This window comes from Cylas formicarius, unplaced genomic scaffold, assembly GCF_029955315.1.
Source record: "Cylas formicarius isolate icCylForm1 unplaced genomic scaffold, icCylForm1.1 PGA_scaffold_8__14_contigs__length_24414737, whole genome shotgun sequence".
In the NCBI taxonomy this organism is placed as follows: Eukaryota; Metazoa; Arthropoda; class Insecta; order Coleoptera; family Brentidae; genus Cylas; species Cylas formicarius.
The window spans coordinates 8,091,250-8,114,842 of record NW_026844361.1 but is presented as its reverse complement, the minus strand read 5'-3'; the positions used below and the strand labels follow the sequence as shown (position 1 = coordinate 8,114,842).

The 23,593-nt window shown below is 36.8% G+C and overlaps 1 protein-coding gene across 1 annotated transcript in view; it reads right to left on the bottom strand.

The window, feature by feature from the left end:
- LOC132706764 (unconventional myosin-XVIIIa) overlaps window positions 1-23,593 on the bottom strand; it is a 124,571-nt gene that overhangs the window by 87,330 nt on the left and 13,648 nt on the right. The window contains exons 3-5 of the mRNA XM_060678280.1: window positions 20,960-21,528; window positions 20,511-20,898; window positions 4,871-5,008 (exon numbers count right to left, since the gene is read on the bottom strand). Of these exons, the coding sequence (XP_060534263.1) occupies window positions 4,871-5,008; window positions 20,511-20,898; window positions 20,960-21,528 (1,095 nt within the window). The remainder of the gene's footprint in view (window positions 1-4,870; window positions 5,009-20,510; window positions 20,899-20,959; window positions 21,529-23,593) is intronic.

Genomic DNA, 23,593 nt, shown 5'->3' with positions numbered 1-23,593 from the left:
ATATGGTATACAAATACATTCACTGACATGACCGTTACAATTGACAAACGTCAAAATTCAAAATCCCGGGAATGTCCGAAGTGGCTCGGAATCACTGACGTGGTAAAGTGACGCTTCTCCCACGCTAGATCGGTGTGTAATTAGTTATTTTGCAGACGGCAGTAGACAAAAGTTTATAATGAATTCCATAGATATATTTGTACAGTTCAAATGTCACAAGTTCGCTAGTGTGTATTAATAGTATATTATGCAACAAGTGCGGTAAACGACATTTGAGTTTATTTGGTACGAGCGGAGCGAGTGTTTAATAAACTGTACTATACTTTTCCGCTGCGCTTCGCGCGTGTCAAATAAACTCGTTAGTCAAATGCCGTTTATCGCACCTGTTGCATAATATACTATTATTGAATACCAAAAAAAGACAAAAATTTAATACTATTTTTGATAGGCACTATTTACCATTTCAATATTACACTTTTATTTATTTCGTAAATTTTAGATTAGAATTAGATAAGAATAATATTATTATTTAGACGTAGAAAATAAAAATCGTTTCTATTCTATCTTATGTGCTTTCGACATCTCACTATTTTTTTCTTTTTTGTTTAGGTTAATATCGAGTAGCTTTTAAGCTGGACTTCGACTTTTGAGTAGTTAGGTAGTTATTATATATTTTTTTAGTTGTATTGTAATGTATATTTCATTTATAAATAAGAACTAGTAGTACTATTATTATTATTATTAGGGCGCCACAAATTTGCTATTTAAAAGCAGAGTACAAAACGCGAATGAAATATCTAAGGAGGTTTGAAAAGGTATTTAAAAAAATCCCTGTATAAAGTGTGTTTTTTTCATCCTTTAATTTTCAAAATCTCTTCAATTAATAGTATGTCCAACTGTCAACGCCGGTCATATCGTTTGAGACCGTCCAACAAGAACTTGACGTATTTCGCTGACCTTCCCGAAGAACAAACCTAGTTTATTTAGAACGTGCTCCTAAAGTTTAATTAAATTCAGCTGGCACACTTTGAAATATGTAATTGGAACCCGCGCCCGCGGCAAACTAACGCAACGTTCCATTAAATTCTAACGAGATGAAAAAATCGTCTCAACCTGTCGTCAATAATAGAAGGTTGACGCATATTTTTCCACACGTTTTGTTGTGTGCGCATATACGGAAGTTCGTGTATATTGCCGACTTTATTTACTATACTGACCAGCAAGTATTTAATTAGTTTTTGTTATCCTTGTGCATATGCTCTCTCCCCAACAGAATACCAGAAACTAACCAAATTCTTGTCGCCAGAGCAAACAGAGCCGGCAACTTTGGATTGCGGTCAAACATGTAACGCCTTCTGCTATGTATCGGGCACTATCTGAAAAAGCAAATGTGGAAAAATTTATGACTAGAGAGGCCAAGAGAAAATGCTGGAAATTACTTTTAAGTTTCTGAAATAGTCGCCAGGGGGCGCGGTCGAATTCTTCAATTTGAAATCCTCTTTCGTTATGCGGTTTCTCTCTATCTCTTTTGGCAAAGTGGGGCGTGTCCGAACATTTTCGGAAATAAATATCGATAACTTGGAGTTGTTATTTTAGTTGCTCTTCTAAGGTTATCTATCAACGCAACCCCATTTCGTTTTCGTTCTTGACTCAATGGCCCACGATTGGCAACGATGTTCGAGTAGTAAGAAGAATTATGTAAACTATTTTAACCTAACCTTATTTTTATAATTGTGTGTCCTACGCAAATTTTGAGGCTTTTTATGTGATGAGACTTGAAAGGTATGTATTACGATAGACTATTTTCTCTGTATAGTTCTTTTACATATAAAAGCTGTGGTGCAGGGTCGGAGTGCGGAAACGAAAGAATAAAACGGGTATAAATTTAATAAAATGCCTACTCTTATACGCTATACCAGGTGTGCGAAAATGATAAGGCGAAATATCTCGAGAATTACACAATTTAACAAAAAACAAACAAAAAATGCGTTACAAAAATGTAAAAAACAACAACTCACAACGTAAAAAATTAAGACTAAATTTTTAAGAATAACCAGTTTGGCCCGGCCCATACTAACTAGTAATAGTAATATTAGCGTGATCTTCCAATAACTTCTCTCTGGGGTTGAAACTGTGTACAAATGTAGACGAAAAATTTTGCAAATTGTAACCGTCGATATTGTCGGCAAAAATTGGGAAAAGATCATAATATCAGAATGTAATTGCACGAGTAATTACCCTCGGTAAAGGCTGAGGGCAAACAGTTTTGTTTAATTGCGAGTTAAGCGATTATTAAACATTAATTATTTGTCAACCATTTTAATTGTGTCTAGTGTCGCAAATTACCGGCTCACCGGACAATTTTATTAATAATTAATTGCTCGAATTTGTTAAAGCAAAATAGATCGGCGAGTTGCAATTTTGAAAACCGCCATTTGAGAACATTTTCTCTTTTAAGCATAACCAGTGCTTTTAAAATAACCAGTTAACCAAATTTGGGACAGTTCATATGGTGCATTTTACAGCTTCCGAATATGATGGTTTTTTTTGTGTAGTGTTTGCTTAAACGTTGTAAATCGTTTTGCATATTTGTGGATGCAGAACTTTAATTTTGTTGTATTTCGTATTTTCTTCGTCGATTATTTTAAAAGGAGATAGATGTATGGTAAGGTTTATTAAAAACCAGAGTCAATTAATGCAGAAGCTATAACAAAAAACCAAACCAACGGTACCTTTGTAAATGAATTATAAACTATAGCTTCTCCTTCACAGACCTCATCCAAATAGTATTATTTTAGATGGCTAAAAACGTCACTTTGCGCGCTAAGTGGGCGCCGCTAACACTAGAGTTATGGTATCGAGTTAATCAGGAAATTGAAGTTGTAAGAAAAGATTTCAGAGCAAGTCTTATTTTATAAAAGGAACGATGTTTTTGTCCAGGACCGGATGACGTCACGGCACCCCTATTTTAATAAAAATGGACTCTTAACGGACTCCAAATTGTTACATCCGGATCCACCCAAGTAATAATTGGCGGTCATGTCGGAGCCCCGCCCCTCAAAAATCAACCAAACAATACCATTACGCGTATCGCGACAGCCTTGACTGAATTATTATAATCGGATTTGGAGCAGTCCGGCCAAGAATAATGGTAGAAAATAAGCGGTCGCATTTTTGACACGTCTTCCGTTTCCGCGTTGCAATTACCACGAAAGGCATTCATTTTATAGTCGCTGCAAGCAGGGTCGCTATTCTTAACATTCAGAGTTGCAAAAATTGTTGAAATATGTTCGAGTTGGACATTAAACAATATACCGATTTGTGCGCGGTGATAAACCCGGAGTAACGAAATTGTAATGAAGATGAAAAACAGTCATTTTACTTAAAAAAAGAAATACCTAAATAACGAAAATTGATAAAATTCATCCCATCCGTGGGTATTTTGAAAGAAGCCAATTTTCGTATTGCATTTAACCTTTAAGTTGTCCACCCTGTTGAATGATCCCCGATATTGCAAATTTACACCGTATTATTCTCTCGTGATATGAAACATAGTATAGCCAATAGTCGCAATAATAACCGTGATATTATCAATGCGGATTATGAGAAGAAATGTGCTTATTCTAACAGAAAAACTCCGATGTAATTTTATTAAGAAGGATAGATCCGTTGAATATCAAGATCACTCAAGACCAACGTTCACTGCTGGAAAATTGAGCAACACAGCCTTTCATTTCTATTCATCGATTTAATCAATTGGCTTAAACATCAATACCTTGCACAAGTTTGTAGACTCCGCCTCAATATTCGAGGCATAAATTCAAGTACTCACCGGAAATTGCAGGCAGGCATGTTTGATGTTCCGAGGAGTGCTTACTTCCTCCGATTTTGACCTTAACCGAAAGACTAAGATTCGTAATATGTAGTCGGCTGGAAACTTCTATCCTTAAGAACAACGAGAACTGTTTGAACTAATTAAGAAGAGGAGAACAGCATGCCAGGACCATACTTTAAGAATTCAAAAATATCAGTTCCTACATCTGCTGATCGAGGACAGATCGAAAGCAGCAGAAAGATAGGAAGGAAGAAAATGTATTGACTGCGAAACATCAGGCAGTGGACTGAGCTACACGGTATGCAGTCGTTAAAACACTCCGCAAGTAACAGAGATGCAATGGAAAATGTTATCGGAAACATCCATTAGTCAATATGCGTTGGAAGAAGAAGAAGGTTTTTTTATAAATTTTACGGGAATAGAAATCCTAAAAATTCCAACTAACATAACCTCAAAAACATTTTTACAAAATTTTTGTATAGGCCGAAAAAGTTAAACAAAATTAGTGGAGCGCGACTCTGAAAATGCTAAAATCAACCGAATTGTTGGGCTAGAACTGGACTTTTTAAAGCATTTAACATATTTAGGCTATCCAACGTTAAAAAATTTACTCAATTTGCACCCCACTGCGGGAGAATACAACGATTTTTCAATAAAGATTTAAAAATTATTTGAACTTTGAACTTTCGTGGTGATTATATTATATTAGACAATTTTAAACTATTTTTTTTTTATTTTTTTTTAGTATATTTTGCATTTTGTAACTCGTGATGAATTATTGCTAATTATTAATTCTTGTAATTGTTTTGTAACTTATGAACCCTTAGTTAAGCCCTTCGCCGAGCTAAAAAGAACGACGTTTATATACAAAACGGATATGATATGACTGCCAAATGTCGAAATTTTGAAATGATTTCCACTCGATCCGAAGCCGAAAAAATTGGACACCGTCGTAATTTAAATCAACAAGAGATTTTTAAAAACCACACGAGTCTCATCCGCATACACATGTTTCAATTCGCCCCTCAAACTTACCCTCGCGGACTTGTTGAATCTCCTGCTCCCCGACCTCTTCAGCGTGCCACCCCTGATGTTCGAGTCGTCCAATTCTATCTCGTCTCCATCGTGGGTTGATCGACGACTCAGCTCGCACAGTTCCGCCACTGGCTGCACCTGGGGATAAAAATTCGTCACGTCACCCCAAAAGTGAAATTTTGTAATTTTTATAATTTTTGACAGTTGTTGGGATGGAATAAGTGTACAGGGCGTCCAATGTTACACAAATTAAGGGAGGCGCTGTTGTTGCAATAATACAACTACTTAAAAACAGACTTAAAAAATAAATAAATAGAATTTTTTGTTTGTTTTGTATGTAATGCACAAAATGCAATAGTGTCGAATGGACTAAGCGGTGCCCCATCTAATTTGAAAGTAAAGCAAATGCATATAGGCAATTAAAGAAATGGTGTGAAGTACTTTATGGGCAATATATTCTTCATTGAGCTCAGCTGAAAGTTAAAGAAAACGTGGAGTCAGGTGATCAAAAAGTTCCTGGATTTTATGCAGAAAATTAAACATACAAGTTTATTCGTCTAAATCTATATTGTCACCTGCAAAGTAATCCCCATTCACTGCAACACACTTAGACCAATCCTGGAAACATTTTTTACATACCATACGGTATGTCCATCAGTGTTTCCCGCGATTTTTCCATTACTACTTCTCGGTTGCTGAAACGCGTTCCTCGTAGTGATTTTTTAACTCGATTGACCAGAAAGAAGTGACAGGGACCCAAATCAGGTGGCTGTTGGATGGTATTTGTTGCAATTTTTGTCAAAAAAATACGATACCATTCTATTAAACACCAAATTAATAAGACTCGAAGAACTGACTTTAAAAGCTGATGTCAAACAACTGTCAAAAAACCGCCTTGACAACAGAATTAATAATTCTTACGTATATAATTCTTATTTTAAGATAAATAAGTTTCGTACCATCAATATAGACAGGTGAAATTCCGTACGCCCGCCACTAGCGTATTTAAAAAAAAAAAAGTTGTACTCTTAATAATGCCTCTTGCTACAGTACATGTATGCCAAATTTCGTCTAAAGTAGTATTACAGATTTTAAAAAAATATATTTTATTTTTGAAAACTTTACCCACCTACACCTTAAAAGTTAAGTCGTTTAGCCATATGTTCATATGAAGTTTTATTTTTAAAGTGGACCCCAAAAATCACCCACTTAATTATTGACATTCAGTTAGAAAACACCCTGTATAATGAGTCATTACCCTTCTTCCCCCACCCAGCGATAAAATCACCCACAAGATTAATCGCTTATATAAATCCTAGCCGCTAAGTGCACCTTCCAAACCATTACCAGAAATATTCGGAAAGGTCGGGAACCCAGACGCCGCAATCGACCCGACATTGTTGCCGCATCTTCGAGTGCCATCGTGCCGAACGATGCAAGAAACAAAATGTATCCGGACTTACTAAACTTTTTAAATGCATTGGACATCTTTTCTAGAAAAAACTCAACTACGGTTGGAATTAGATTTGCCTCTTTCGATATGCCCGCATTTCTTTTCATTTGTTATTTATACCATTTCTGAGAACTTTGAGGGATATCCTTAAAAACAACAAAATTTCCCTCTGTTATTTTAAGTCTTCTCATTTGATCAAGTAACTAAATGCTTGTATCTATTGCGTAGAACCTAGTGCCACACTTATAATAAATCTACGAGGTCAGTTCAAAAATTTATCGATCCCAACGGTATGTTTTCCATTAAAAAGTGTTAGATTTTTTGAAAAGACCTCGTATATTTCCGAGTGTGGCACTTAATTTTAAGCGAAAAGTTAAATTATAGGAAACGAAAAATTATTAAATACTGAAAAAGCGCAACATTTGAAGAAATCGAGCTGGCCGCAGTCTTCAGGTAAAATTGGACACCCTGTACGAGCGGCAACATCGTTGACGTGCGAGGGGTCGCACGCGATGCGCGTCACATTAAGGTGTCGCTCTTACTTTCCCCGTTTGTCCAACGCCAGTGAGTAATTAGAAAGCAGATCGATTTCGGAACCCGCAGACCGCAGAGCGACACGAACCGTTCAAAATTAGATTGATTAAATTTTGTCGTCTAGTTTGCCCACTCGGAGGGCACGTTGGCAAATGTCGACGTTCTTCCTAGATAGCAAAACTTACCCTTCTTTCATAGCCATGCTAGCACCCAAAATAAAGATGAATTTTATGGAAAACGATAGATTAATGAACATCAAGGAAGATAATGAAATAGTTATTATGGGAGATCTAAATGCACGTACAGGCAGCAAGGAGGGCGATAGTAGATGGTAGATATGGTGAACAAGTAACTAATTCCAATGGACAACGCTTAATTGACCTTTGCCAGGGAATGTCGTTGAAGATTATGAATGGCTTCTTTCCTCATAAAAACATCCACAGGTTCACATGGACACAACCTACTAGAGGGCTTTTCTCAATAACTGATTACATAATTATGAAACAAAAATCTAGAATAAATAACCTGGACGTAAGAGTATATCGGGGTTTCGGGGTTTGGAATGCGGCTCAGATCATCACTTAGTAGTAACAAGACTAGTAGCAAATTACAGAAGAAAAATCAACATAAAAAGTGAGGATGAAGGAAAAAAATAATAACACACAAGTTGAAGGAAGATATAAGTTAGACAGTTTCGAGATGAACCTACATAATTTTTATACAAACTAAGGTTAGCGAACAAACTATAACGAGTAAGTAGGGAACTGACAGCGAGAGAACTATACAACGACATAAAAAGGCACGAGGCAGCAGAAGAAGCCTTGGGCTGCAAAAGGAAAAAGCAGAACAACCCAGAATGGTGGTCAAAACAAGTGGAGGATGTAATTAAAGAGAAGAAGAAGGCATATCACCACTGTCTAAATACTAAAATGGATGAAAATAGAGAAATATATGCAGAATTAAATAAAGACGCAAAAAGACTAGTCGAAAGAAGTAAAAATGAACGTTGGGAAAAGACATGCGAAGAAGTAGGTAGATTCATAGGCGGCACAAGAGTATCGGAAGCATGGAAATTAATAAAAAATCCAAAAAAAAGTACAAATCAAACTAGTAAATTAAACCTAATTGGGGTAGAAACATGGCGCAAGTATTATAAAACGCTACTAACTGAAAATAGGACAGAATTCCAAATGGACGATATAGACATAAACATAGACGATCATGTACATAAAATCACAATAACTGAAATTAAAAGAGCCCCGGAGATCAAATACCCGACGACTGGAATTTAGGATATATTAGTTCTATATAAAAAAAAAGGAGATAAAAAGTTGTGTAATAATTACAGAGGCATAACGGTTATTAGCTCAATGGGGAGGTTGTACGGTCGAATACTTAAAAGAACAATAGAAGACAACTTCCAAGAAATAGAAGAGCAAAGCGGTTTTCGAACAGGAAGATCCTGAATAGATAATATATTTTCTTGCGACAAGTAATGGAAAAACGTACAGCCCACAACATTTATAGATATTGAAAACGCATACGACACGGTACCCTTGAAGAAAATGTTTGAAGTATTAATGACAACCGGACTCAACAATGTATATATGAGAGCCATTTGGAACCTATATAAAGATGCGACGGGTGTAATCAAGATGGGAGGACATAGATCGAACCGTTTTTCAATGAACAAAGGATTAAAACAAGGCTGTAGCATGTCCCCTACTCTATTCAAAATATATATCGCTTAGTTGGCTCTCTATGTCCCAGACCATTGAAATGTCTAACATTGTATTGATTTTCAAGATTCAACAACAATTGCTACCCCCATACTTACAGGAATATTTAATTCCAAGGTGCATGAAACATGCTTATAATATAAGATCTAAAAACAACTTCGATATTCAGTTAACCAGAACAACACATATGCAAAAATGATGGCCTGAGACTATTCAATGCGCAAAACTAACCCAACATGCAGATTTTTCTAAAAAAATTGGAAAACATGTGTCTGAACTTGAGCTAGATGTATACTACAAATTTTACATTCTTTGTCGTTCTGTGAATGTATAGTTAAGTAGTTAAGTATTATTATTATTATTGTTATCATTATCATTTTTATTATTATTATTATTATTATTATTATTATTATTATTATTATTATTATTATTATTATTTGTTAAATTTACTATTAATACTTATATTTTTATGTACATTTGTTTAAAATTTGTTGATGTTTAGTAGCACATTCTGCTAATAATAAACTACTTTCAATTCAATTCAATTCAATATATTCAGAAAGCCCTAAGAGAATAGAGGAAAAAAATAGCAAATATGGAGGTAGATTTAGATGATAAATATTTGACGAGCCTCTTTTTCGCAGACGATCAAGTGATTATAGCTTGTGATGAAGACGCCGCAGATTACATGCTGAGAAAACTGAAAGAACACTATGAGAATTGGGGACTTAATATGAATATGCAGAAGACTGAATATATGAAAGTAGGAGGAAAACACGAAGACGAAAATCCTGAAATACATATTAGAAAAATAAAAAGAGCTACAAAAGTACTTGGGAAGCGTCATAACGGAAGAAGGTAATTCAAAAACAGACATTCAAAACGTAGCTCAGGAAAGAAGACCAACTCAAACGCTTAATTCCTTGTTGTATTCCGACGATATTAAAACATGTATGAAAATTAGAATATATGAAGCAGTTGTGGAACCCATCTCAACGTACGGCGCAGAATGCTGGCAAATGGCGAAGAACGACAAGAAAGTTATCGACACAGTAGAAATGGATTTCTTGAGAAGAACATGTGTCGAAAGTAGAACACGTCAGGAATAAAGAAATACGAAGAAGAACAGGGAGAATACATACCAGCACTGACCGAATAGAAACTAGACAACTTATATGGTATGGGCACGTACAGAGAATGAACGCTGAGAGATGACCAAAAAGAGCACTAAAATATACCCCCAAAAACAGAAGGAAGAAAGGAAGACCTATGACCTCATGGTACGATGGCATAAGAAATATAATGAAGGACAGAGCGATTAAAGAAGATGAGTGGAGGAATAAAGATAAATGGCAGTCGAAATGTGGGATGCGGCAGAAGCTGTAGGAACCCCACTGTATATTACGAAAAAGACAAAGAAAACACTTAAATGTGTGTAAAGTTTTACCTTAGCCTCATGTGATGGCTTCTGGTGGGGTAAATTTTTAGCTTGGACTCATGGGATGCCTTCTGACCGCTTAAAATTTTAGCTGGGGCTCATGTGATGCCCCCTGGCTATTTAAAGTTTGACAAAGTTTTAGCTCAGACTCATGTGATGCCTTCTGGCTATGCAAACTTTTAACTTGGGCTGTATTGATGCCTTCTAGTTGCGTAAAGTTGTAGCTTGGGCGCATCATTAATTAGATGTGGGCATTTGGTTTAAAAACTATAATTCGATAGCTTCAAATAATGTAGTATTCGTTGGTAATTTTTGTTATTGTCATAGAGTGTAACTTATTGGTTTTGTGAAACCCTGTTTGTTCTCTGGAGGAAGTTAATCTATATTCATTAACTTAAGGATATTTAAAAATTCGAAAAACCGTAGACGACATCTCATATGAAACATTAATTTTTCTGTAGAAGTGTAAAAAATATTATATTCAAACTAACAGAAACACAACATTTTCCACAACGATAAACAGTTTTCAAAAAACACCATGCAACAGAACGGGTTTTACACCGATATCAGTTTTCGTCCCTCGGCTTTTTTAGAAAGAGTAGTTTCAATCTATAGTTGTTCAATTTCACGCGTTCTGTACTTGAAGCTATTCGTCATCACGTCTGATTTCGCGGTTCTTCTTGGAAATTAGATTAGATATTAAAAGTCAATATTTACTCGGACTTAATCGATAACGCCAAACAAAACAAACTTTTTATTATAATTGATTTTAACGGAACAAATTCACGACCAAAATACAGAGTGTCTCTTGCGTATCTCACAGTAACTTACGGAACACCCTGGATATTTTTTGATGTTTGCATTTATGACAAAATTTCATGGTAAAGAACACAACTGAATAGTCTTTTCTGTTGAAAAATGTGTCCTGGCTATGGCGGACTTTCTATCAAAAATCAATCAAAACTCAAAATTATTCTTTATTAGCATGATTTGATTGGTTTTATTTACTTCCAAACAGAAGTCTGGAACTGGATCACTCGATTTGTAGCCCTTGAATTTCCCATTTTTTATCTCCACTAATATCTGTATCTCTTTCTAGATATTTCCAAAATACAGGTGAATTACTGAATTGTGCTGACCACATTGAAGGTTCATTATTATTATTATTATTCATTATCAGTTTATTAAATGTTGACAAAAATGTTGACATATAGAAGTAATTATTGTAATCAATTTATGTTTCTTGTATTTCAAGTTTTGTATCTCCTTCATGACACGTTCTAAATTTTTAAAACGAACTTATTTTTCAGTGTCTGCCAAAGATCACATTCGACTAAAAAAAAACAAGAAAACCTTTAAAAATCGGTATAGGAAAAAACATGGCCACTGAATGCAGTATTATTCTGAAAATAACGTAAACTTTCATCAAATTTTGGATACCCTGTTTGAAATAAATCAATTTGTCAAACTTTTTGCTTCGTGGTTCGGTGGGTGGCATAAGTGTTATAACACTACACCATTCACCAGAGATAAAATCCAAAGAACTCAAATCAGGTGGGTGATCTAAGTGGTTCCTAACTCCTGTGACGTACATAAAACGAAACACACGTCAAACTTTGTTAACTCACCAATATCTATTTTGCCAAAGAAATTTTAACAGTAACTTTTTGCACATAGATATTTTTGCTTTGTCACCCAATTCATTTAGGACTCAATCAATAAGCGTGTTTTGCTCGGACTAAATTAAATTTGTTTCTACATTCTTTCTTGTTTTTCTTATTTTTTGGGCTTAGAAATAGTTATGCTTACTCTTTTGAATTAAGATGTAAGTGTAGTTAGTTTTAATGATGTACCTTTGTAAATTGTAACGTCAGTGCGTCATGTTAGGGTACCGTGGTATAATAAATTAATAAATAAACCATAAATGCTAACTAGAAAAAACTTGAAGTTTTTATTGACATTTGATAGAAAATATGATACAATGTGATCGTTGAAAATAGATACAGGATATGGTCTGTTCATAGATATAAGAAAATTGAATAGGATTATCCAAGGGTGGTCATTAACATACAATGCAACAAGATTATTACCAAAAGTTTCGAAATTTAAATTCAGGTAAAATTGTGGTCCGTAATAGAAAATAATTTTATACCTAAGTGTGTTTAATATTCTTTGGTTTGGTATACTAATTAGTTTAAGTTTAATTAAAACTTAGTTAAAGTTTAATACAGTTTTAAGGCTTCCACCTTACCACTGTATAGTTAATCCCATTGAACATGTTTGGCACCAACTGAAATCTGCCATTCGTCGTAACAATGTTTTTCCCCGTGTCCTCAAACTTATAAAACTCGAAGTATTGAACATCCCTCCACAATATTGGGTAAATTCTGTTAAACATATAGAAAAAGTAGAACAATCGTATATCCATATTGCAAACAATAATTAGAACAGGCGATGATAACGATAGTGATACTGATATATTATACATACAGATCCATGTTCATCTTCAAGCGTGTCCTCTAATCCGGAACTAGTGAACATACCTAAGCTTACTATCCAGGATGTCTTGTCAGCAAGCAAATCACTCAAGGTCCTATTTGGTCAATCGTCGACAGTTCGTTGAGATTGAGGGGTTTAGATCAGTTCCTTTTGTTACAACTTCTGGCGTGCCTCAAGGTTCTAACCTTGGGCCTCTGCTTTTCAATATATTTACAGATGATCTCGTATCTTCGATCATCTGCAACAAGCTTGCCTATGCGGATGACCTAAAGCTATACGAGAGCATTGAAACTGGCATGGACTGCATGACTCTCCAGGACAACATCAATATTGTCAGTCAATGGTGTACTAAAAATTAATTGCATCTTAAAAACTCCTAGAGTCTTTAATTACAATATGGATGGTACTGCCCTGACTAGACTTGCTACTGTGAAGGATCTGGGGATTTTATTTGACCAGTCGTTCTCTTTTGTACCTCACATTACAAAAATGGGTTCCAGTGCAATGCAAATTTTAGGATTCGTAACAAGAAATTGCAGGCATTTTTGTAGCTCAGCTACTGTTAAATTGTTATGTAACTGTTACGTTAGGTCCAAGCTTGACTATGGCTCGCTGATATGGTCACCAATTTATAACTGCCACACTCAGTCCATTGAGAGTGTGCAGAGAAGGTTACTAAAGTATCTAACGTTCAGGGAGGACGGTTCCTATCCTGAGAGGGGAGTTGATCACGATCTTCTACTAAGAAGGTTCGCTATACTGCCCCTGAGCTTGCGCAGAGACTTGCAATCTGTTTCATTTCTCTATAAGTTAGTTCATTACGGAGTCGATTGTCCGTTTCTTCTGGAACAATTACGTTTTCATGTGCCGCGGCTGGAAGGGAGACATCAATCAACTTTCTTACCGCAGTTACCCAGGTCCAATATCCATTTTCAAAACCCTATTTACAATATGTGTGCTACCTTCAACAAACTATCATCGTACTGCGATTTATATTATGATGGTCTCCAGGCCATACTTCAGCAACTTCGAATGGCGTCGGGTTATGCGTACCGATAAGTCATCCTTTTTTTTTCTCTTTCTCATTCTATCCTTCATTTTTTTTAGTTATAAGATTAGTAGATTTAACATTAGTTTCTACGTCCCCTAGTATATATATTGATGATTTATATTTAATATTTCCTGTAATTGGGTCATATTACCTGTTGCAAATAAAGTGCTATTATTATTATTATTATTATTATTATTATTATTATTATAAATATTGTTTAATATCTTTCCTAACAAAACCCCAAATAATTAAATTCTAAGCAAAGTACGGACCTGTTCGGCCATATTTCATTCTTAGAGCTTGCCCGGGTCTTTCCTTAATTCGTATCAGTTAGTCACTTTCTTACATCTCTGAACAGACTTTACAGGTCAATCACATGATAGCGTAATTGAAAAAACGAAGTTTTGCGTCCCCGAAAATGATCTAACTAATCGATAAATTTTGGATCCTCCCTTTAAGTTTTATTTCTAAATCTAGGAATAGTTTCCCCTTTCATCCGTATATTACGATAGCTCACTCTGTATAATGAGCGCGATAATCGACGGCCATTTGTCAAACGAGCTTAAACAAACGACAATAACCACAAATCGCGTCCGTTACATCGAGGCGACGCGGAAAAGGCGGAAACAAAAGAACCGCGGCGTGAAGATAACATCATCCCGTCGGGCCGCGGTCTACAAACCCAAATGTTGAGGAAACAAAACAATCGCCACTCCTCGGTCTGATTGCATTCGTTTCGTACAACAGCACCCCGTGTAGCGATCACTGTCTACTTGTTTCGATACCAAACTAACTAAACAACACTAATTAGACTTTATTGCGTAACAGTTACGCGTTAGTCACGGCCGAAGCACTTGGGGTGTTGACAACACACAAGGGCTCGAGATGGGATACGGTACGGAAATATGTATGGGTTGGTTCGTGTATTATTTGATTTTACACATCGTTTTGTCATTCCCCTTACCTCATCTATTTTCCCAATATATAACGATATTTGTACAGGATCATACGTTTATTATGGGATTATACTCAAGCAGCATTTAAAAAATATCAAACCAACCAACGACCAAACACCCAAAAATCTACAGTTTAAAATATAGAACAACTTGTTGGAAGATATAGGAGAAAAATAAAATGAGATATTCAAATTTATTACTTAATGGACAACTGTGTGTTAGAATTAATTAGAACCCCTACGTATTTGTAGACTTCTGAAAATTGTAACCGATAAAGGCACGATGTTACCAAAAAAGCTGTCATCAAGAATTTGTGTTCTAATTTATACGACAAACGTTGTTGGGAGTTAATTACACTTTTAAAAAATGATATTATTATCGACACAGGATATTGGCATTTTGAATTCCTCGGATTATTCTAGACACATTTCATAAGTTTTGTGTTATACATTACAGTTTCGGATATATTTGCATATTGCAGTTCTAAATATATCTATCCATTTGTCTGACTGAAAGCTTGTACTGCATATTTAGAGTTGATTTCCTAGATTAATGGTCTGTGTTGATATTTTTAAAATAAATAAATACGGGGTGACAAAAAATTAAAGTTAAAAATTTCAATGAAAAAATCGTTTAAAAGCCATTTTTTTCTAATACAAAAATTTTGTAGTATTTTATTACTCCTTATAAAGTTAAAAAAAAATGAAACATTTATAAATTTAAAAAAAAAATGCGGCAAGGCTTTTTTCCATCGTAAAAATGATATTATTTTATCTTCCTTTGAGTTTTGGAGATCAATGTTTGACATTTTTATGCGACTTACTAATTAATAATTGTATATACAACGTTTTTCCAAAAAAAAAAAACTAAATCATGGAATAAATAAAACCAATGAAAAACGATAAGACAGGATATTAGTCATTAAGGACGTAACTTCTTCCATAACTCGTCAAACTAACCAAAACTGACCTGGCATGGAACAACTATTTTTCAGTCAGCTGAAATAGAAGATTAGAGGGGAAGCTCGTCGTGTCCACCGATACGCAAGCCAAGCAGTTAAATCAACCCGATGGAAAGAACAAAAAGATCTTATTGGCTATATTCCTATACTAGAATCGCTCAAAAGGTCAAGGGATAGAAGTCACTATGTAAGGGTTTTCCAATAAGATGTGTTATTTTGAAAAGCGCGCTATTTCGGTAGATGTTATTTTTGAAGCTGTATTTTTTTGACATTTGATAAGTAGAAACTACTCCATTAATAAAAATGGAAAGATACACGCTTCAACAACGCAAGTTATTAAATCTCACTATTTAAATGGCGAAAACTGGGCAGCGCCCGTTCGTAAAACTAAAACACCTTGTCGGCTCTCAATACAGAAATTGGTAAAAAAAATCGGGCTGTTAGAACAAATTAGTGATGTAAAGAATAAAACCCGTGCACGTCTGTCAAGAACAACTGCGAATATTGCTGCCCAAAGTGTTGAAGAAAACCCTGTTTTGTCCATTACTCATCATTCTTTGGAATTGGGCATTCCGCAAACATCATTACATCGTATTTTGCATAGACACTTTGATCTTAAGGCTTATACGTGCCACACAAGCAATGAAACCATCGACCTTTCACGGAAAAAGTTTCCGTAACGTATTATCTCTCGAAGAGGTGATCATAATTGGCCCCCGAAATCTTGTGACTCTATCACCTTGCAACTTCTTCCTTTGGGGGCTCGTGAAAGATAAGGTGTACGCCAAAAGCACAGCATTAATTCAAAACCGCAAAGATGGAATTCTTGAAGCTACTGAGGGCATGCACCAGTCACTTTGCGAAATTGTGATGGCAAGCGTAGCTAGCCGTGGTGGTCATTTGACTGATATTGTTGTCCATTATTAATGGTATACCTTCCTCTTTACATTAAAATAAAAATCCGATAATTATTTATCTCATTGATCTGTATTTGTTTGAATATCAAAATAACACCTCTTATTGGAAAACCCTTTATTATGATAGAAGGCGGCATGTTATCCCCCTTTTATGGACTCTACTGTCAGACGACCTACTGGCATCCTGTTGCTATGGAAGGCATACGTAACCGCGTAAATTGCATGGTTCTGGAGGGAAAGGATGACCAAAGCTCCGGTACTAGCAACATTCACCCGCAGAAGAAAACTAGACCATTTGGTACCTCCTTCTTTACTGACTATACACGATCGCGTATCGCTGTCGTCTGGCGGCGCAAATTGCTAGACTAGGGATACATCTGGAGGGAGAGGCAAGAGCAGGGCTATGAAGGATACTAATTTGCTGGATACGGTATGAAACGACGGTATTCTGGGATACCACCAGACATGATGCCTATCACATTAATGACGAGCCTCCCCTACGAAGTGAATCTGCCGAGCAGAGTGGAGTGGGCTCAGTGCAAAACTCACCTCTTAGGGGCATAAGATCATTGGTCCCCTTGGGATCTAAAACGCATGAAACGGTTAGAGTTGGCATTATGGAAAGTGCCGAAGTATCAATTGAGATTGAGAATTGCTAGAATCAGACAAAAGGTAATATTCATGTTACTATTCATATAAGGTAATACTAAACGACCAAAAACTCAAATATCTACAGTTTAAAATATAGAACAACTTGTTGGAAGGTATAGGAGAAAGATAAAATGAGATATTCAAATTTATTACTTAATGGACAACTATGCGTTAGAATTAATTAGAACCTCTACGTATTTGTAGACATCGGAAGATTGTAATGTAATTGTAATCTACAGTTTAAAATATACAACTTGTTGGAAGATATAGGAGAAAAATAAAATGAGATATTCAAATTTATTACTTAATGGACAACTGTGTGTTAGAATTAATTAGAACCCCTACGTATTTGTAGACATGTGAAAATTGTAACCGATAAAGGCACGATGTTACCAAAAAAGCTGTCATACCCCAAAAAAGAATTAGGTAGTGTTCTAATTTAACACGACAAACGTTGTTGGAAGTTAATAAGACTTTTAAAAAATTATAATATTATCCACAGGATATTGGCATTGAGCTTCAGAATTGCTAGGATCAGACAAAAGGTCCTATTCATGTAAGGTAATACTGACTGAAAGAGCGAACCTTCTAGCGAAGAAAGAAGCAGAGATGTTACAAATAAGTGAATAAATACAATAAATGCCAGGATAACAGATAAAATTCACAGCTCTGATACGAAGACACTCTAATAACACTGGAATAACGGATTTTGCACGAGTGCACGGTTTGAGGGGGGCTGAAGGAGTGAATTATCAGATCGAACCGAACGCCACACCCAAGGAATCCTAATCCACTATTATTTTAGTGAATCTACACACTGAGGTTTAGATAGATAAGTGACTCTCATTTTTTTAAATTATTGTTTTTTGTCCATTTATTGTGCATTTTATGTACTAATAAATTGATCTTTAATAAAAACACATTGCCTAATACAGAGTGCTGTTATTACAATTTTATTGGGTTTTTTTTGCCATCCGGAGAAATTTACACTTTGACCTATGAGGTGTCGATGTTAAAAACGTATTAAAACGTCGCCGTCTGTTAGTGTCATCAGTTTACCAGCAGGAACCAATGACTCATACTGAAATATACGTCATGTTTGGGAGCGACGGGCACTCATATCGGCACAATAGCCGGTACAATTACTTATTCGCTGACGAGAAACCAGCGCCTGAAATTCCGACGGCTACTTCAAAACCGTATACGTTCAAAACGAGCGCGGTTTAAAATTAATCGCTAATTACTACCCAATTACATCGAACGAGACTATAATGGACGGACTCGCATCCGTTGATGCATCGGCCTCTCTTCTGTAGTACGAATTTGTTTCGGTTTGTGCTCTCTTGTTTTTGCTTAAGCCGTCTAGATTTTGTATGCGCATCGGATTACAGTTCACAGGGTGGCTTGAAAAATTCTCTGATAGATGTCGATTGGGCATTCCATTTTGATCTACACGCCACCGCCTCGTCGATGAAGAATTCCAATAACGTAACCCGCTTATCTACCCGGACAAACAAGCGCCGTCTGGCCGTGTGAGCCTTTGTAATCAAAAGTTGTCACGCAACAGGAAAATTCTTTTATTACATTTCTAGGTAAAATAAGGTAAGATAAAAGTTTGTAAATATTTTCAAAGCAAAAGTCGCTGTCCATGGTATTGAAAGTATAAAGCGAAAGTCGCTATGAGTTTGATGTGTTAAGAGAAATTCGCTTATGAAATGTGTGCTGTGGTTTGTAGTGTAAGCGAAAGTCGCTCTGTATAAATAAAGCGGAAGTCGCTGTGGTTTGAAAGAACCGAAAATCGCCATGATTTGGAATTGTTAAACGAAAATCGCTATGGTTTTGTCATGTAAGCGACAGTCGTAATGGTTGTGAAGGTGTTAAGCGAAAGTCGCTACGATTTTTGAAAGTATAAATAAAGAGTGGATGTAGTATTGAAAGTGTTAAGCGAGAGTCGCTTTGAAAGAAGTGTATGTCGCCATGATTTTGAATTAGTAAGCGAAAGTCTCTATGGTTTTGTAGTGTAAGCGGACGTAGCCACGATTTGCAACTGTTAAGCGAAAGTCGCTATGGTTTTGAAAGTATTAAGCGAAAGTTTCTATGATTTTTGAAAGTATAAATAAAGCGAATGTCGCCAATGATTTTGAAGTGTTAAGCGAATGTCGCTATGGTTTTGTAATGTAAGCGAAAGTTGCAATGGTTTTGAAGGTATTAAGCGACTGTCGGTATGATTTTTGAAAATATAAATAAAGGGTGTTGAAAGTGAAAGTCGCTTTGAAAGAGGTGAAAGTCACCATGATAATGAAGTGTTAAGCGATAGTCGCTATGGCTTTGTAGTGTAAGCGAAAGTCGCTATGGTTTTGAAGGTGTTAAGCGAAAGTCGCTATAACTTTGCAGTCTTAAGCGAAAGTCACTTTAAAAGATGTGAAAGTCGCCATGATTTTGAAAATGCTAAAGCAAAAGTCGCCACGAGTGACTAAGTTTTGGAGTTAAGTGCTAATGAACCTCCGCCAATGACGTCGATTAACATCGCTGCTTAGAGCCTCAGTTGAAAATATAAGGACCATGTCATTCATCGTCTGAGAAATTTTTAAACTCTTACATGATGAAATATCACAAATATTCAATCTATGTAGATGGGATATAGAACTATACGATAGAAGCCTGTATTTCCGGAAACTTTTAATACATACCAGTCTTTAGCAGAAGCATTTTTTTAGTACAAGCTCCGTTACCAATGTTTTTCTTAGTTTTTAATATGCTAGGTTTAAAGCTTAAAATCTGTAGAATATATACCCGCAATACATCTAGTATGTAAAGTATAAAAAGTGGATATGCAAGAAAGTTAATTTATGCAATAACAATATTCTGATTTCAATCAATTGGAAACAATTTTTTGTAGATACAATTGAATGAGAATACCAAATATTTTAAGAAGAAGCTTTTAAAAAGCACTATAAATTGTGTTTTTTGTCTTTACTTACTAACTGTTAGGCTAACTGTTAGGCCAGCTACTATGACCAATTTTCTTTTTCAATAATGTATTTGTTATTTTATTCATCGTCAGGTAATATTTTGTTAGTCAAACACTCCCATATTCAATGTGGGCAAATTTTTAAAGCACAAGTACCATCGGTCTATCAAACTCATTAGTATTCCCTGCCGATGGAACCCACCAGATGGCCGACTGAAACCAGGGATGGACTCGTCGCGGATATTCTATCCTAAATGTTTCGCGGATACGGGATCCACCCTTTTTGTTGTCCATATGCGATCCGATTAACAATAGATTGAGGGTAAGGTATTTGCAATTCTTAATGAATACGAAAACCTAAGCCAAACCCTCGGCCAACAAAAACTGAAATCTCCGTGATATTCCCCTTCCACGTGTCCCTTTCTTTTCGTATAGCTTAGAAACCATAAATCGAAATAGATGCGACTCACCTTTAGCGTAACGCTGTCCCCCGACGCCTTGATCATATCGATAATCTCCTCGCGACTCCTCCCCTCGACGCTCACCCCGTTCACCTCCAACAATTTATCACCAGGCAACAGTCCAGTTTCGTTGTTGTGCTGCACCATGGCGCCCGGTTCCGCGAAAATAACCGCCCGCATATTCACTCCCGCCCCGTTCGCTACCGCCCCGTCGAAACCGCCACCACCGGAACGGGTGCTCCGTTCGAGAACCATTGCGCGTCTCAGCGAGAATCCGAAATCGTTCCTCGGTGGTTTCTGACGCTGCACCACCAGCACCCGCGGCTTAGGCAGCACCATCGGCACGATATCAGGCAGGGGAAGGTTGACGTCGTCGAAGTTCGAGGTCCTGGACCACCTAAACAGGTACCCAAAAGATGAAAACGAATAATATCGAACCTAACGGGACGTGAAAGTACCTGTGGAACCCCTGCGACTCGCCCACCGGGCTTAGGGAAAAAGGGGGCGTGGCAAACGACGAGTTCGTCGTATCCGTCAAACTGTCCGCGCTCGGAGAGGTTGACGTGATCACCAAGAGCTGCTGGCTCATGCTTTTGCCGTTGAGACCGTTCTGGTTGGGCAGGTTCTGGTACGACATCATTTCCGAATGCTGGAACATGATCAACTCGTTCTGCAGTGTGTTCCGCACCAAGCTCGAATGGTCGACGGCGTCGTGGCCGTTATCCTGGGTAAGGGTAACTTTGGGCATTTTCAATATACCCCTTTTCGGTGGTTTCGGAGGTTTGGGAGGTAGCGGGGGTCCGCTCTGGTGGTTGATGGAATTCAGACTCGTTTCTGAGCTGTCTGATTGCGTGTAACCGCACTCGGAATGGTTGATGTTGTGGCTCGGCGAACCCGGAATGGTCGACACGGGAGAATCGTTTCGCTCCAGACTGGCCAAAAAGTCGGCGGTATAGTCCGCCGTTATACCCGAGGGCAGTTTTTCCTTGTCTTTGCGACGGCCTCTGATTTTGATCGAACGTCGTACCTGTAATGGAACGAGTGGACTCTAATTGCAAAAAGAATAGAGTTTACAATTAGTGGTCATTGTTTTGAAGGTCCGCAAGGTTATTTATTTATTTATTTAGATACACTGTTCAACAGGATAAGCCCAACTACAGAACAGGGAGATAAGTGACAAATATAATATAAAAAAGGAAAAAAAATGTAAACCGACAGCACAATGCTAATACGGCGTAAAATAAAACAAAAATAATTATATGCCATTCTGTGGAAAGCAGAATATTTTAAAATATTCGTACGCGGCGTAGAAAGGTAAAAGGTTTGATCTACTCTTGAGGTAAACTTGGAAACACCAAAGTTCAATTTTAATAAGAGGCCCGGATCAACAAACTTTGTGTACGTTATACCTATTACGAAGCGAAGTATTGCTTATATCAATTGGGGGATACTTATTATCATATCTGAAAGGCAAGAGTTTCAAGAATTTTTGATGTACAGATTCCAGCTTCCTTGAATGGATTTGGTAAAACGACCTCCATATAATATCACCGTATTCTCATTTAGATTTAGATCTAACACATGGGTGGTATAGAGTCTTTAAAGTTTCTAAATCTGTTAAGTCTCGAGAGGTCCGTGCTATAAACCCGTACATTTTATTCGCGGCAGACACAGCGGAATCAATATGTGGAATGAAAGAAAGTTTAGGGTCAAAAGTGACACCTTGATCAATAAAAGTAGCTGGACGCTGAAGTACGATGTCATTGATTTGGTAATCATATCTGATAATATTCTTTGAAGTCAATACGTCATGATACATTTGATGGGATTTGACGACAAGTTATTATGGACACACCAGTTTTCAATACGCTTTACATTCAATGACAGGTTTTGGCAGAGCAACTTTAGATCGTCAGCAATTAACATCAACACTTTAGACAATGTCATTAATTGAATAAAAATTTAAAATAGAAGGGGGCCTAAATTGCTGCCTTGAGGAACACCAGAGGTTGCGTTCTATTCAACAGACGAGTCCACCAAATATAACAAACTGGCACCGATCTTTTAGATAAGATTGATTGATAGAGAGAAGAGAGAAGGTAAATTAATTAGAGGTAATGTTAATCCGTAATTATTTAACTTAGAAATAAGTAACCCACGATCAAGTCTGTCAAACGCCTTCGAAAAATCGGTATAAACAACATCAGTTTGAGATCGCAAATCTAGATTTTCAGCTATAACTCGGGTGATATTTGCCACATTAGTGATAAAACCATGTTGCTTTGATGTTGAACAGTTTTTTAAATGATTGTATAATCTATTGTACAGGAGTGTTTCAAAAACCTTGGTAAAATTACAAAGTAATGAAATGGGACGAAAATTACTGATAGCTAAATTGTCACCTTTTTCGTAAATGGGTCTAACACTGCATAACTTTCCGATATCAGTAGAACTGTTATCTCAAGGTAACTCTTTAATATATAATATAAAATAATTAATATCATGAGAGCGTCTGTCCGAGCTCTCATATCTCTGAGGGTGAACTCGGGACTGCTACTTGACTACCGACAAACATTTAGAAGACTGACGGAATATAATTCTGTCGCATCTTCAACCGGATCCTTTCGTTGGAATAGCTTGGCGAAGAGAGAGCTGAATAAATGGTTCGGGAGCCAGTTTTCTTTAAAAATTGAGTTTGAAATGAGGACGAAAAGAGGTCCCTCAGTCTCGATCACGGGCGACTGCGAACGATAGCGACATTGCCATCTAAAAAGGTAGTTGGACGATGATATGTATGCTGTGTTTAAAAGAAGAGGGATTCTAATTCATCTCTTAGCTGCGCACCACTAGAGCAGCCGATTAGGAGTACTAGCAGCCCCTACTCCTCATGCAGGACAGTACTCTTCTAGGGGATGGAGGGGATGGAGCTAAGATATTTGCAAGCATGATAGATTGGAAGGTCTGAATGCCCTATAGGAAGGCACCACTCATGGGAGTGGACCACGGTGGTACATGTACGCTGTGTTTAGAAGAAAAGAAATCCCAATTCATCTCCTAGGTGCGCACCACTAAGAGCTCAATTCACTGAGCCC